Genomic DNA, 16,048 nt, shown 5'->3' with positions numbered 1-16,048 from the left:
TCACCAAGGCCCTAGCGAACAAGGTCCTCGACCAACATCGAGAGGGATGAGGCATGAACGACTACACACATCTTCTTTGAGTCAAGTGGGAGTTTGTTGTCAATGGTGCCCACAAGAAGAGTTGTAGTGTGTATTTATGTACATTTGATGTCATATAGTCTTACGAAGCCTCTTGCTTGTAACTGCTTATTTATTAATAAAAGTTGAAACATTCATTCAATCTTCCTTGTCTAAAGCTTTATGATAAAACCTTAGTCTTTTAGTCCATAAACAAACTAAACAACTTACGAAGAGACAAATGTAGATTTGCATGAACAAACTCTTCGTAGTTTGCTTAAAACGATATATTCGCAATCTAAGGGTCAAAGTACTATTGACCTTAGTATGATTGTTAGGAGAATCTATGATGTCTGGTTGTGAGGCATTAAGAGTTGGAGACTCTATAGTTCTTCTAGGTATCTTCCGAAGGTGCTGAATTGACCAGTGCACTTCTAGAGACAAAATAAGAACAAACCATTTAACCTCTTATGTCTCGAAGTCACTACGTATGAATTGCATCGTGCTTACCTTAATCCTGAAATGAGACATGCCATTTCACAACTTACGTATTCTCATTTGAGAAAGTCAGAGTTCGGAATCACTATGTGATTCCGAACAGGGCCTATTGGTGACGTACTAAGTTGTGAGAATGTCATGAGTAACTTTGTGAAGTTCTCATAGATATGGAATTCATGTACAAGATTGCTGAAATGCAATGTATATCACCTCATGCTTTGTTCCTTGTAATGTGAATAAATAAACTAGCCAGTGTCCAAATTGAGTCCTGACTCTTTTGGATGAAACAATGTGACTTGTTAGTTCCTCGTCAATACATTGTTTCTAACTTATTCACAAGCGACAAAGGAGTTGAGGAAATAACAGCTAGAAGGGTAAAATGGTAATTTAGTAAATCCCGACTAGCTGATGACATTCATGAAGGGTAAACATAGATAATATTCAGTGGATCCGCTCATCATAATTAGGTCGAATTCTTGAGTAGAAAATAAATTCATTTGAACCGAGAGATTTTCAGTGTCAGCTCTTTAGTGGAGTCAGTTGGCATTAAGCTAAACTTGGAAAAGGTTTGTGAACTTTTGAGTCCAAGTGTTTAGCTCAAGCTTTGTTCATTTGGGTCCATGAGGTCACTTTCACGAATCACATCGATAGGAATTGTTAAACTGGAAGCTAAGTCAAAACAAGAACGAAAATTGTCGAAAGGGTATTTTTGTCGTTTGAGACATAAGGATGAAATGGATGTCAATAAATTTTGACAAGTTCATTTGATGACTTAATGTCACTCGCCCATAATATGATTAACTGGGCCTTGTGAATTAATTTCATTTCATGAGAATTTTATTGAAAATTCTTAATGGGCCTTTCTCATGTTGTCATGAACAAATGAAGAAGCTTCTAGAAGCTCCTTCTAGAGAGACTTGGGCGCCTACCCTAATAGAGAAATAGGAGAGTTTATTTTGTGCATAAATGTATTTAGATACTTGCCAAAAGAAAAAGAGGAAACAAATTTCCTCCAAGAGGAAAGTGGGAATCGGCCAAGTGAGAGACAAGTCAAGGCCTTAAACAAAATAGGAAACAAATCAAGGCTTCTAGAAGCCTTGAGTTGGCCGAGTGTCTCAAAGGGAAAAAAGAGGAAATTGCTCATGAATATGTGATATTCTATAGAAGAGGAAACTACCTTATTGAAGGTGAGACCTCTCCTATAAATAGGAGCCTCATTTCCTCACATTTCATTCATCGAAGTTTAAGAGATTTGAGAGACTCTCTCTCTAGAACTTGTGGCCGAAAATCCTCTCTCTCTCTCTCTAGTTTATTTTCAATTTTTTCTTGTCTTGGCACCTAGGTCCTCACTCGACCTAGTGTTTAGCTCTGCGACTTCGAGACTCGTTCTTAAGTCGTAGTGTTTAAAAGTGCCCACTCACTGATTCCTTCTTTTCGAGTGATTTAGTGATAGAAACTTTCGTGCTTGCTCGAGGTGCCGAGGAAAGAAAGAGAGACGTGCTGCGAGGGGAGACGAGCGTTGCAAACTTTCCACAAGCTTCTTCAAAGTTCAAGCTTCAAGAACGGTTAGTAAACTTCTAGCGCATATTGGTTTTTAATTACATGTACTTGCACTTGTCTAGGTTAGTAAAAACTGTTTTACTTGTAAAAGAAAATTTTTAAAATTCCGCCGCTTACCGAAGCGTTAATTATTTTCTTAAACCCTAGATCGATTCCAACATAACGCGGGTCTCTACTTTGGCTAACCTGTTCTTCAGGTCGCTCCGGGTGTTTGCTCGAGGAGCGCAACTCGATTCGAGGAGAATGGCTCAACTCGAAGAGCAAGGCTCGATTTGAGGACAGTGATTTGACTCGAGGAGCGAAGCTCGACTTGAGGAGAATGACTCGACTCGAGGAGCGACGCTCGACTTCGAGGAGAATGACTCGACTCAAGGAGCGAAGCTCGACTCGAGGAGAATGACTCATCCCGAGGAGCAAGGCTCGACTCGAGGAGAGTGACTCGACTCAAGGAGCAAAGCTCTACTCGAGGAGAATGACTCGACTCGAGGAGCGAGGCTCGACTCGAGGAGGACGGTGATTTGACTCTAGAAGCGAAGCTCGACTTGAGGAGAATGACTCGACTCGAGGAGCAAGGTTCGACTTCGAGGAGAATGACTCGACTCGAGGAGCAAGATTCGACCCGAGGAGAATGACTCGACTCAAGGAGCGAAGCTCTACTCGAGGAGAATGACTCGACTCGAGGAGCGAGGCTCGACTCGAGGAGGACGGTGATTCAACTCGAGGAGCGAAGCTTAACTTGAGGAGAATGACTCGACTTGAGGAGCGAGGCTCGACTTCAAGGAGAATGACTCGACTCGAGGAGCAAGATTCGACCCGAGGAGAATGACTCGACTCAAGGAGTGAAGCTCTACTCGAGGAGAATGACTTCCTCGAGTCTCGACTCGAGGAGGACGGTGATTTGACTCGAGGAGCGAAGCTCGACTTGAGGAGAATGACTCGACTCGAGGAGCAAGGCTCGACTTCGAGGAGAATGACTCGACTCAAGGAGCGAAGCTCGACTTCGAGGAGAAAGACTCGACTCAAGGAGCGAAGCTCGACTCGAGGAGAATGACTCGACTCGAGGAGCAAAGCTCGACTTGAGGAGAATAACTCGACTCGAGGAGCGAGGCTCGACTTCGAGGAGAATGACTCGACTCAAGGAGCAAAGCTCGACTTCGAGGAGAAAGACTCGACTCAAGGAGCGAAGCTCGACTCGAGGAAAATGACTCGACTCGAGGAGCGGGGCTCGACTCGAGGAGAATGATTTGACTCGGGGAGCAAGGCTCGACTCGAGGACAACGACTTGACTCGAGGAGCAGGGCTCGACTCGAGAAGATTCTACACGACCTCATTCGTCACCTGGGACTTGAGGAGCTTGCTCGACTCGATGAGCTTGCTCGAGCGAAGTCTCAGCTAGCTAAGGCCGAGAGAAGTTCTTGCTAAGAGGCGGAGTTCGCGAGTCTTTGCGAGCAGCTTCAATTAGATCGCATGGAATGGGGAGTGTAAAGGATAACTTTTGAATCTCGCCATTTGTAATTTACGTTGAATAAACAAGCTTCCGTTTGTTACAATTAAATTAATGAGTGAATGATGGACGTATAAGTTTATCGAGTTAATTTAAATTATTTTAAGGTAATGGAAAATCTCGGAATAAATAAAGGATTTATCGAGTTCGCCTCGAATAATAAATTATTTTCCGAGGATATATGTCGGAATTTAATTTAAGAAATAAATTCTCAAGGACGAGAATTATTTCCGAGAAACCTTGAATATATTTAAATTAATCGAGAACGAACGAGAAAATTCTCGGTTTGAATCATATAATTATAATCCGTTTGGTTATGGATTTAATTAAATAATTATATGATGAGGACTTAGTTGTAACAATTTTTCTGGACCCATTTGAAACAAAAAGGAGAAAAAAAGGGTTGGATTGTAAATAGAAGGATAAGTTTAGCATTGCCAACTCATCACTTATCCTCATCTATTGCCTTCCTCATTAAGTCTCTCCAGCCGAGCAAGACAAAACCCACCAGCCCAAAAAGAGAAGACCACACGCAGGAAAGAAAAAAAAAAGAAAAGAGAAGAAAGAAAGGAAAAGAGAAAGAAGAAGAAGATGACCGAGAGGGAGAGAGAGAGATATCGGGGGAGAGAGAGAAGCCGAGAGAGAGAGAGCGAGTGAGCGACGGAGATGGAGTCCGAGCTCCGTGCGCGCGCGCCACCAGCCAAGAAGAGCCGCCGCCGTTGAGCCGCCGTGGTCGCCGACCGAGAATGGACGCCGGAGCAAAAGAAAACGCCGGGGAAGGCGTGGTGACTCGCCAAGGAAGCTTAATCTCACGTTTGGAAGTGGTAATTTCTTCTCCTTGGTTGGATTGAAATCTAGGGTTCTTGGAGAATTGGGGGTTTTTGATTTCGGGTTGGAATTTGTGGTTTTGGCTGTGGTTAGATGATGTTGGGGTTTGATTTGTGACGTTGATGATTTGAATTGAAAGTTTGAACTCGTTTTCTTGTGTGGTTTGGTTTTGGACGAAATCTGAGAGTAAACGGACGTGGACAGTCCGATATACTTTGATATTATTTTTGTTAGTATTTTTCCTTGAAAGTAGACGTTATGGGGTTTCTAAAATGACCAAGAACGTAATAATCCGTGGAGTATTGGAAGAGTTATGAATTTTTGAAATCTGGTACTCAAAGCTGTGAAATGTGAATTTCCAGAACAGCGACCGGAAATTTCGGATAGTTTTTCAGATAGCTATGATTCTTGAAATTGGTCTTATAATATGTTTTTAGAAAGCTACGGAAGTTGTCTTTCTCATGGAATTGGAATCGTTTGATTTGAGTTTGTGTAGCTAAAGTTATGATTCAATTTTCAGTAGTGTCTGAATAGTACGAGCCGAATGGTCGGGCCGTGAATTTTGTGACAAGTTATGTATTTGTTGACTTGTTGTGGCTGGTTGTTGTTTATGGTTACGTCGTGTTTTTACGGTTTAGTTTCGTAAACCACTCGGCCAATCAAACCGTATGGTGTGGAAATCGAATTTGAGACTTATCGGTTATCGTGGGACTCGGGGTCTCGTACATGTTTGTGAATACGAGTTGGGATTAATTTTGTGTATACGTTTTGATTCGCAGCGAGACACGCGCGAACCGTGTACGAACCGAGAAGACGCTCGAAGATGTAACGAGAACTCGAAGACGAACCTCGATCGTGAATTTTGTTTCGGGGCTGCGAAATTTAATGTTGTATTGGTTATGTTGGGAAATGCAGAGTGACGGGAACGGATCGGGACGACACGTGAGATTTGACGAGGAATTAAAGTCAAGCCTCGGTCTTGAATAACCAATGGAGCAAGTACTCTCGAGGAGCGTACGCCGACGGGTAACACGAAACGAAGCGTCAAGACTATCGAGTCGAAGCCATTGGCTATTCCAGGTAAGTGTGGAGATATAAGTCAACTACTTACCAAGGGAATAACCCTGTTTGTTTGTGCATTTATTTGTTAGTAAACAAGAGTAGGTGAAAGCCCTAAAATGAATAAACTTGAAAGTTAAGGCTTCGGCCACTCTTGCTTGAAAACTTAGTTCGGATACGCCCGTTAGGTTCAAACCCTAACTTGAACCAGCCACGTTGTTGCTTTGTTGTTGTTAGATCCCTCTGCTAACCATAGAGTTTGGCTAGATCGGAGGTGACAGGAGAGCATGTTAGACTCTCGGATTCGAGCCGAGGGTAGAAGTACCGGGAGTCACATCCTGAGTCTTCAATCTAAAACACTTAACGAGCATGAAAGGGAAACCATAATTCTTTCGGGATTTATCCCGAGACGCTCTCCTGTTTGTAATTAGTTGTATACTCTATAAGCTAGAGTATCCAAACAATAAATAATGTTGTCGGTGGTACCCACGAGTTCCGACTCGTGTTGAGGACTAAGACGGTCCTGATGGCGCTGAGTACTCCACGGGAGCTGCTGAGAGCACCCCGTTCTAGCAATGGGAAAGGTCACCCCGGCGAGCCCATTTGCTGTGTCATGAGGACATGTAGCGCCGGCGCCCAAATGAAGATGGTACCACTAGTGGATCCCAGACAGTCTTAAAACACTTAAGCTACTGATGACTACTGCTCGAAGTCTGAGGTTGGCTTCTTGTCATTCCAAGGGTTGTAGCAGGGGATGTTGTATAACCTTGTGGAATGGCAAGTGATAGCGTAGAGCGAGGCCCCACGTTAGGCATGCTCTTGAATCATATGTATCTGCATTCTGCATTCTTGTATTATTGTTTGCACGTCACATGGCATTAGTCGTTTTACTTTATAGATAGACTCCCACTTACTGAGTCAATCGACTTATAGTTTTATGACCCTTGGTAATGTAGATAAGGGAAAAGCTGGTAAGCGGGAAACGAGATTGAAGACCGAGACCGAGCGCATATTGCCTTGACCTATGGGCTATGGGGTTTCTTAATCGGGGTTAGTGTCTTCTGTTAAAACGTTCCGGAACATATTTGTATAGGAGTCGCTATAAGACTCTAAGTTATAAAAGCGAAAAATTTCCCCGAATTTTCGCAAACTATCTTATTATGTTTAATTTATGTGTTTATATTATGAGTTATGTACAGATTTGAGTTGATCAGTCGCGGTTCGTGGGCGAGCTATCGCTTGCGGGTCGCGACAAATTTTGTGGTATCAGAGCCCCAGGTTTAGACGTTTCTGTAGACTTGGGATACGCGTTCTCGGTATAGGTCGCGAGTATGCCATGTGATAGTGTTGTGCTTAGAGTCGACCTGTCTAGAGATAGGTTCGACATGATGCAGGATGAATTGCTAGGAGTTAGATCTCTCCTCCCCGATGAGATTCGTCTGTACCGCGATGCGATCACGTGAATTCCTTCGACCGCAAGTACGTTCAGTGTCGTGAGAGGCACCATCACTTAGGGGCCGGTGGATCGGTCTGACTTGTGAGTGGATGAGTGTCATCTCGACGTTTCACTGCTGCAGTACGAATATCGCGATGACCCCTCCTTATTAGCCAATGTTGAGTCGATGGACTCGTTTCACCGCTGACGGTATTATCAGCCGAGATTGTGAGATGTTCCAGAAGGTGATACAATACACGTTGGGGCCAGGAGAGGGGGACGAGTGTGAGGAGCAACTTACGAATTCTACCGGCTTGGGATTGAATCGGTTGTCCGATATGGAGACCGACTTGTCCAAGAAATTGTGGATTGGTGTCCGATGTGCTCGAGGATAGACTCCAGCGAGGTATCGAGTATTGGGAGCTATGTGTAGAGCTCCAATATCTGACGCTGGAATCTGATTGTCCCTTGTTCGCTGTCTTTGAATGCAGACTGAATTCCTCGTCGTGACGCGATGTGGTATATGAGTACCTTACCCCCGATGATTGTTTTTCCGGTGGTTGTTCCGCATGATGACGAGAAGGTTGACTGTGACGAGGGAGATTCCGAGGAGGATCCCGCTGAGCCTTCGAACGACCCAGCTGCGTAGACGTTTGCTTGTCAACCACGAGAGTGGTTGCTTTGTGTGTGTAACGAGAGAACTAGCATTTTGTGCTTAAGTCTTGTTTGACTAGGCCTTGAGAGGCTAGTCCAGGTTGGTTATGCATTCTCGATGATGTGACTAGGATTTTAACCATGCCCAATTCCATGTGTAGAATTGAGTAGGCATGGGGCCTAGACAAGACCCGTCTAATGCCGAGTATGTTACAGCGGCGGATCTCACGGAGATCAGACGCATGCTGGAGAGACAAGGTGCCGACGCAACCCAGAGAGATGAGATGAATCGGAGGTTCGCGCAGCAGCTAGAAGAGCATAACCACACGATCGCGGAACTCAACAAGGTTGAACGCGCCGTCTCAACAGCACCCAACGCCTCCAATTCCTGGAGAACGACGTGAGAATCCACAGCCAGTGCATGTGGATCCTCTTGAAGAGCTTAACCTCCTGATTCCTGACGTCGGCCCTTCAGTGGGCAAGCCTGTGTACGAGAGATTTTGTAAGCAAAAAAAAAAAAAAAAAAAAAAAAACCTCCGACGTTTGGAGGCAATGTTGATCCAGCTGCATTTGGGAATTGGATCAAGAAGATGCAGCAGATCCTCAACTTTATGCAGCTATCTAATACAGAGTGAGTGGCTTGCGTCATAATCAGCTGGAAGATGAGGCTAGGGGCTGATGGGAGGTGATGGCGTCATCTGAGGATGTCCACTCCATGACGTGGGTCCATTTCCTCAATCTGTTCCATGGGAAGTACCTGAGTGAACCTAACCTATCGAAGAAGGTACGCGAGTTTATGAGCCTACGACAAGGTTCAATGTCAGTATCAGAGTATACGACAGAGTTCGACACGTTAGCAAGGTTCGCTTCTTCCCTAGTCCCTATTGATCAGGCTAGGAAGATGAAATACATGCATGGGCTCAACGTGGATATCGTGAGCCAAGCGGATAGCGGCGATGATGGACCTCGCTCTTACGCCAACGCCGTGCAAAGAGCTTTGCGGATTGCTGGTTGGCGCGAGGTTGATCGGACTCCTGCACCAGAACCAACTGCTGCAACACCTTATAAAGCTGCTGGCCCTAAGCATAGTGAATCAAGGAAAAGATTCAGAACCCAATCGAGATGGGAGAGTCGGCCGCAGCAAAGAGACGGAATGAGGTCCCAGCAAGGCTCGAGTTATTGACCTCATGTAAGTTCTGGAAACTGATCACTGTCGGTGAACCATACCAAAAGCCGAAAAGATAGCGGACGGTCAGGGCCGCCTAGTAAGAAGCCTATGACCTCTGGAAGCAATCAGTCGCCCATGTGCCGAAGGTGTGGTAGATCGCACGAGGGAGAGTGTGATGCTCGTGCGCTGGTGTGTTTCAGATGCGGGAAATAGGGTCATCTGTCTCGGGTATGTGAGAATCCAGAAGTAAAGACCCCTGCACCCAAAGAGCGCCGAAAGCTAATGCCAGAGTCTTTTCCATCCGTGAAGATGAAGTATGAGCAGGGTCGTCCACCGCTGTCACAAGTCAGATTTTCGTGGATTCCTTCTCTACATAGGCATTGATAGGTGCAGAAGCCACGCATTCATTCATCACATCAAGAAAGTCTGACCAGTTCGGTGAGCATCAGAAGGAGGTCTCGTACCCGTTTGTTACGGCTACGCCTTCTGGAGAAAAGTACCGGTCGTTATGCTGGTATAGAGATGTGCCCATCCGAGTTCATGATTGGATAATGGAAGCACACTTGATAGAATTGGAAATGGTGGACTATGACGTAATCCTTGGAATGGATTGGTTGAGTATGCACCGTGCAATCATAGATTGCCGAGGGAAATCAGTTCTGTTCCAGAACCTAGGACTTGGACCGCTGCAGTTCCAAGGTTCCTCTTAGAAATCGAGTTTTCCGATCGTATCGGCGCTGAAGGCCGTGAAGATGATGCTTTAGGGATGTGCTGGTTACCTTGCAAGTGTGGCAGATGTCACGAAGACACTCAGGCCACAGCCGTATGGGATTCCAGTTGCTAGAGATTTCCTTGATATTTTCCCTGAAGATCTTCCAAGTCTACCTCCTAATTGAGAAGTTGAATTCAACATAGAGCTCATTCCAGGTACAGCTCTGATATCGAAAGCTCCATATCGTATGGCTTTGGCAGAGTTGAAGGAACTCAAGAGGCAGCTACAAGAGTTGCTTGACAAAGGGTTCATACGACCGAGCCATTCACCTTGGGGAGCGCATGTCTTGTTCGTTAAAAGGCTGACGGTTCATCACGGCTATGTATTAACTACCGCGGGTTGAATAAAGTAACGATCGAGAACAAGTATCCGTTGCCATGGATCGCAGATCTTTTTGATCAACTGTCAGGAGCGACAGTGTTCTCGAAGATTGACTTGCGTTCGGGATACCATCAGCTGAAGGATTACGAAACCCGATATCCTACACATAATCTAGAACTTGCTGCAGTAGTGTTTGCAGTCAAGATATGACGACACTACCTGTACGGAGTCCATTGAGACATCTATACAGACCACAAAACGGTAAACAGGGTGACTTCAAGTTGGATGAGAACGAGATTCTAAGGTGCAACGGAAGAGTTTGTGTGCCTTCCAACGAGGAAGTCAGGAAGCAGTTAATGGAAGAAGCTCACAGGACACCATATTCGGTACATCTAGGCGTGGCAAAGATGTATCGAGTCTTGAGAAAGGTGTATTGGTGGCCAGGAATGAAGAAAGACATAGCTGAGTTTGTCCAAAAGTGCATAACTTGTCAACAAGTTAAGGCATAACATAAGAAACCAGCTGGAATGCTGCAACCACTAGAGATTCCACAGTGGAAGTGGGAGCAGATAACGATGAATTTTGTGTCAGGATTGCCAAAAACCACAACTGGACACGACTCAGTATGGGTCATTGTTGGCAGATTGACCAAATTAGCTCATTTCCTGCCCATCAAAACCACTCACACCGTGAATAAGCTCGCTGAATTCTACATAAAAGAGATTGTACGTCTCCATGAGGTTCCTAGCTCGATTGTTTCTGACCGTGATGCTCGCTTCACATCCAGGTTTTGGAAGAGATTTCAAGAGAACCTAGGGACTCGCCTAAAGTTTAGTACTGTTTTTCACCTGCAAAACGATGGTCAAAGCGAACGAACGATCCAAGTGTTGGAAGACATGCTCCGAGCTTGTGTTTTAGACTTACAGGGCTCGTGAAGTCGTTATCTTCCGCTAGTTAAGCTATCATACAACAAAAGCTATCAAGCGACAATTGGGCGTCGTATGAAGCTTTGTATAGGCGGAAGTGTCGCTCTCCAGTTCACTGGGATGGAGCTGGTGAGAGCAAGTTTATTGGACCTGAAATGCTAGAGCAGACCATAGAAGCGGTTAAGAAAATCCAAGCTCGAATGAAAACGTCCCAGAGTTGTCGGAAAAACTACGCTGACAGGCGTATAAGGCCTTTAGAGTTTGAAGCAGGAAATAAAGTTTTTATGATGATCTCACCCATGCGAGGAGATATGAGGTTTGGGAAGAAGGGAAAGCTCAGTCCGAAGTATGTTGGACCTTTTGAGGTTCTTGAGCGTGTAGGCAAGACAGCTTACCGCCGTCCATGTCCAACCTTCATGACGTGTTTCACGTGTCCATGCTACAGAAGTACGTGTCTGACCCTTCGCATGTTCTACAAGAGCAAGAGGTTGAAATCTCTCCTGAAGTCAGATATGAAGAGCCAGCCGTTGCGATTCTTGATCGCAAGGATAAAGTTTTAAGGAAGAAAACCATCCCTTTGGTAAGGGTTTTGTGGAAGAGGCATGTTGTAGGAAAAACTACCTGGGAGCTCGAGAGTGAGATGCAAAAGAAGTACCCTGCTCTGTTTTAAGTTTCGAGGACGAAACTCTTTTAAGGGGGTAGGGATTATAAAGGATAACTTTTGAATCTCGCCGTTTGTAATTTACGTTGAATAAACGAGCTTCCGTTTGTTACAATTAAATTAATGAGTGAATGATGGACGTATAAGTTTATCGAGTTAATTTAAATTATTTTAAGGTAATGGAAAATCTCGGAATAAATAAAGGATTTATCGAGTTCGCCTCGAATAATAAATTATTTTCCGAGGATATATGTCGGAATTTAATTTAAGAAATAAATTCTCAAGGACGAGAATTATTTCCGAGAAACCTTGAATATATTTAAATTAATCGAGAACGAACGAGAAAATTCTCGGTTTGAATCATATAATTATAATCCGTTTGGTTATGGATTTAATTAAATAATTATATGATGAGGACTTAGTTGTAACAATTTTTCTGGACCCATTTGAAACAAAAAGGAGAAAAAAAGGGTTGGATTGTAAATAGAAGGATAAGTTTAGCATTGCCAACTCATCACTTATCCTCATCTATTGCCTTCCTCATTAAGTCTCTCCAGCCGAGCAAGACAAAACCCACCAGCCCAAAAAGAGAAGACCACACGCAGGAAAGAAAAAAAAAAGAAAAGAGAAGAAAGAAAGGAAAAGAGAAAGAAGAAGAAGATGACCGAGAGGGAGAGAGAGAGATATCGGGGGAGAGAGAGAAGCCGAGAGAGAGAGAGCGAGTGAGCGACGGAGATGGAGTCCGAGCTCCGTGCGCGCGCGCCACCAGCCAAGAAGAGCCGCCGCCGTTGAGCCGCCGTGGTCGCCGACCGAGAAAGGACGCCGGAGCAAAAGAAAACGCCGGGGAAGGCGTGGTGACTCGCCAAGGAAGCTTAATCTCACGTTTGGAAGTGGTAATTTCTTCTCCTTGGTTGGATTGAAATCTAGGGTTCTTGGAGAATTGGGGGTTTTTGATTTCGGGTTGGAATTTGTGGTTTTGGCTGTGGTTAGATGATGTTGGGGTTTGATTTGTGACGTTGATGATTTGAATTGAAAGTTTGAACTCGTTTTCTTGTGTGGTTTGGTTTTGGACGAAATCTGAGAGTAAACGGACGTGGACAGTCCGATATACTTTGATATTATTTTTGTTAGTATTTTTCCTTGAAAGTAGACGTTATGGGGTTTCTAAAATGACCAAGAACGTAATAATCCGTGGAGTATTGGAAGAGTTATGAATTTTTGAAATCTGGTACTCAAAGCTGTGAAATGTGAATTTCCAGAACAGCGACCGGAAATTTCGGATAGTTTTTCAGATAGCTATGATTCTTGAAATTGGTCTTATAATATGTTTTTAGAAAGCTACGGAAGTTGTCTTTCTCATGGAATTGGAATCGTTTGATTTGAGTTTGTGTAGCTAAAGTTATGATTCAATTTTCAGTAGTGTCTGAATAGTACGAGCCGAATGGTCGGGCCGTGAATTTTGTGACAAGTTATGTATTTGTTGACTTGTTGTGGCTGGTTGTTGTTTATGGTTACGTCGTGTTTTTACGGTTTAGTTTCGTAAACCACTCGGCCAATCAAACCGTATGGTGTGGAAATCGAATTTGAGACTTATCGGTTATCGTGGGACTCGGGGTCTCGTACATGTTTGTGAATACGAGTTGGGATTAATTTTGTGTATACGTTTTGATTCGCAGCGAGACACGCGCGAACCGTGTACGAACCGAGAAGACGCTCGAAGATGTAACGAGAACTCGAAGACGAACCTCGATCGTGAATTTTGTTTCGGGGCTGCAAAATTTAATGTTGTATTGGTTATGTTGGGAAATGCAGAGTGACGGGAACGGATCGGGACGACACGTGAGATTTGACGAGGAATTAAAGTCAAGCCTCGGTCTTGAATAACCAATGGACCAAGTACTCTCGAGGAGCGTACGCAGACGGGTAACACGAAACGAAACGTCAAGACTATCGAGTCGAAGCCATTGGCTATTCCAGGTAAGTGTGGAGATATAAGTCAACTACTTACCAAGGGAATAACCCTGTTTGTTTGTGCATTTATTTGTTAGTAAACAAGAGTAGGTGAAAGCCCTAAAATGAATAAACTTGAAAGTTAAGGCTTCGGCCACTCTTGCTTGAAAACTTAGTTCGGGTACGCCCGTTAGGTTCAAACGCTAACTTGAACCAGCCACGTTGTTGCTTTGTTGTTGTTAGATCCCTCTGCTAACCATAGAGTTTGGCTAGATCGGAGGTGACAGGAGAGCATGTTAGACTCTCGGATTCGAGCCGAGGGTAGAAGTACCGGGAGTCACATCCTGAGTCTTCAATCTAAAACACTTAACGAGCATGAAAGGGAAACCATAATTCTTTCGGGATTTATCCCGAGACGCTCTCCTGTTTGTAATTAGTTGTATACTCTATAAGCTAGAGTATCCAAACAATAAATAATGTTGTCGGTGGTACCCACGAGTTCCGACTCATGTTGAGGACTAAGACGGTCCTGATTGCGCTTAGTACTCCACGGGAGCTGCTGAGAGCACCCCGTTCTAGCAATGGGAAAGGTCGCCCCGGCGAGCCCATTTGCTGTGTCATGACGACATGTAGCGCCGGCGCCCAAATGAAGATGGTACCACTAGTGGATCCCAGACAGTCTTAAAACACTTAAGCTACTGATGACTACTGCTCGAAGTCTGAGGTTGGCTTCTTGTCATTCCAAGGGTTGTAGCAGGAGATGTTGTATAACCTTGTGGAATGGCAAGTGATAGCGTAGAGCGAGGCCCCACGTGGCATGCTCTTGAATCATATGTATCTGCATTCTGCATTCTTGTATATTTGTTTGCAGGTCACATGGCATTAGTCGTTTTACTTTATAGATAGACTCCCACTTACTGAGTCAATCGACTCATAGTTTTATGACCTTTGGTAATGTAGATAAGGGAAAAGCTGGTAAGCGGGAAACGAGATTGAAGACCGAGACCGAGCGCGTATTGCCTTGACCTATGGGCTATGGGGTTTCTTAATCGGGGTTAGTGTCTTCTGTTAAAACGTTCCGGAACATATTTGTATAGGAGTCGCTATAAGACTCTAAGTTATAAAAGCGAAAAATTTCCCCGAATTTTCGCAAACTATTTTATTATGTTTAATTTATGTGTTTATATTATGAGTTATGTACAGATTTGAGTTGATCAGTCGCGGTTCGTGGGCGAGCTATCGCTTGCGGGTCGTGACAGGGAGTCTCCGAAGGCGAGTGCGATCGCGCTTAGTCAGCGGTGGCGAAGATGGCATGACATACGCCTTGTATGGCGGTTCAGGTGCGTCGTGATTGTTGTCAATGGTGCCCACAAGAAGAGTAGTAGTGTCTATTTATGTACATTTGATGTCATATAGTCTTACGAAGACTCTTGCTTGTAATTGCTTATTCATTAATAAAAAGTTGAAACGTTCATTCAATCTTCCTTGTCTGAAGCTTTATGATAAAACCCTGGTCTTTTAGTCCATAAACAAACCTAACAACTTACGAAGAGACAAATGTAGATTTGCATGAACAAACTCTTCGTAGTTTGCTTAAAACGATATATTCGCAATCTTAGGGTCAAATGACTATTGACCTCAGTATGATTGTTAGAAGAATCTATGATGTCTGGTTATGAGGCATTGAGAGTTGGGGACTCTATAGTTCTTCTAGGTATCTTCCGAAGGTACTGAATTGACCAGTGCACTTCTAGAGACAATATAAGAACAAACCATTTAACCTCTTATGTCTTGAAGTCACTATGTATGAATTGCATCATGCTTACCTTAATCCTGAAATGAGATATGCCATTTCACACCTTAGTATTCTCATTTGAGAAAGTCAGAGTTCGGACTCACTATGTCATTCCGAACAGGGCCTATTGGTGAAATACTAAGTTGTGAGTATGTCATGAGTAACTTTGTGAAGTTCTCATAGATATGGAATTCATGTACAAGATTGCTGAAATGCAATGTATGTCACCTCATGCTTTGTTCCTTGGAGTGTGAATAAATGAACTGGCCAGTGTCCAAATTGAGTCCTGACTCTTTTGGATGAAACAATGTGACTTGTTAGCTCCTCGTCAATACATTGTTTCTAACTTATTCACAAGCGACAAAGGAGTTGAGGAAATAACAGCTAGAAGGGTAAAATGGTAATTTAGTAAATCCCGACTAGCTGATGACATTCATGAAGGGTAGCATAGATAATATTCAGTGGATCCGCTCATCATAATTAGGTCGAATTCTTGAGTAGAAAATAAATTCATTTTAACCGAGAGATTTTCAGTGTCAGCTCTTTAGTGGAGTCAGTTGGCATTAAGCTAAACTTGGAAAAGGTTTGTGAACTTTTGAGTCCAAGTGTTTAGCTCAAGCTTTGTTCATTTGGGTCCATGAGGTCACTGTCACGAATCACATCGATAGGAATAGTTAAACTGGAAGCTAAGTCAAAACAAGAATGAAAATAGTCAAAAGGGTATTTTTGTCTTTTGAGACAAAGGATGAAATGAATGTCAATAAATTTTTTGACAAGTTCATTTGATGACTTAATGTCACTCGGCCATAATATGATTAATTGGGCCTTGTGGATTAATTTCATTTCATAAGAATTTTATT

At 43.7% G+C, this 16,048-nt stretch overlaps 2 protein-coding genes and 2 long non-coding RNA genes across 5 annotated transcripts; all 4 read left to right on the top strand.

The window, feature by feature from the left end:
- Window positions 1-3,670: 3,670 nt before the first annotated feature.
- Window positions 3,671-6,647, top strand: LOC149402448 (uncharacterized). The gene is made up of 3 exons (XR_016296017.1): window positions 3,671-4,443; window positions 5,227-5,527; window positions 6,463-6,647. It is a non-coding gene; the product is annotated as an uncharacterized LOC149402448 (long non-coding RNA).
- A 1,636-nt stretch (window positions 6,648-8,283) lies between these two features.
- LOC149402447 (uncharacterized) lies at window positions 8,284-9,878 on the top strand. The gene is made up of 5 exons (XM_089608384.1): window positions 8,284-8,753; window positions 9,008-9,077; window positions 9,141-9,462; window positions 9,559-9,642; window positions 9,736-9,878. Exons 1-5 carry the CDS (start codon window positions 8,284-8,286, stop codon window positions 9,876-9,878), a joined length of 1,089 nt encoding a protein of 362 aa, XP_089464510.1.
- A 505-nt stretch (window positions 9,879-10,383) lies between these two features.
- LOC149402446 (uncharacterized) lies at window positions 10,384-11,452 on the top strand. The gene is made up of 3 exons (XM_089608383.1): window positions 10,384-10,643; window positions 10,874-11,098; window positions 11,164-11,452. Exons 1-3 carry the CDS (start codon window positions 10,384-10,386, stop codon window positions 11,450-11,452), a joined length of 774 nt encoding a protein of 257 aa, XP_089464509.1.
- Window positions 11,453-11,845: 393 nt separating this feature from the next.
- Window positions 11,846-14,875, top strand: LOC149402445 (uncharacterized). Of its 2 annotated transcripts, XR_016296227.1 has the most exons (5): window positions 11,846-12,336; window positions 13,120-13,165; window positions 13,256-13,420; window positions 14,354-14,447; window positions 14,597-14,875. It is a non-coding gene; the product is annotated as an uncharacterized LOC149402445 (long non-coding RNA). The 2 variants fall into 2 exon arrangements; XR_016296226.1 differs by having other exon boundaries at window positions 11,851-12,336; window positions 14,354-14,875.
- Window positions 14,876-16,048: the final 1,173 nt, after the last annotated feature.

This window comes from Urtica dioica, chromosome 3 (genome assembly GCF_054948205.1).
Source record: "Urtica dioica subsp. dioica isolate 48M chromosome 3, U.dioica_male_clone48M_v1_H2, whole genome shotgun sequence".
Classification (NCBI taxonomy): domain Eukaryota; kingdom Viridiplantae; phylum Streptophyta; class Magnoliopsida; order Rosales; family Urticaceae; genus Urtica; species Urtica dioica.
The sequence above is the reverse complement of the archived record's forward strand: the minus strand, read 5'-3'. Positions and strand labels throughout refer to the sequence as shown.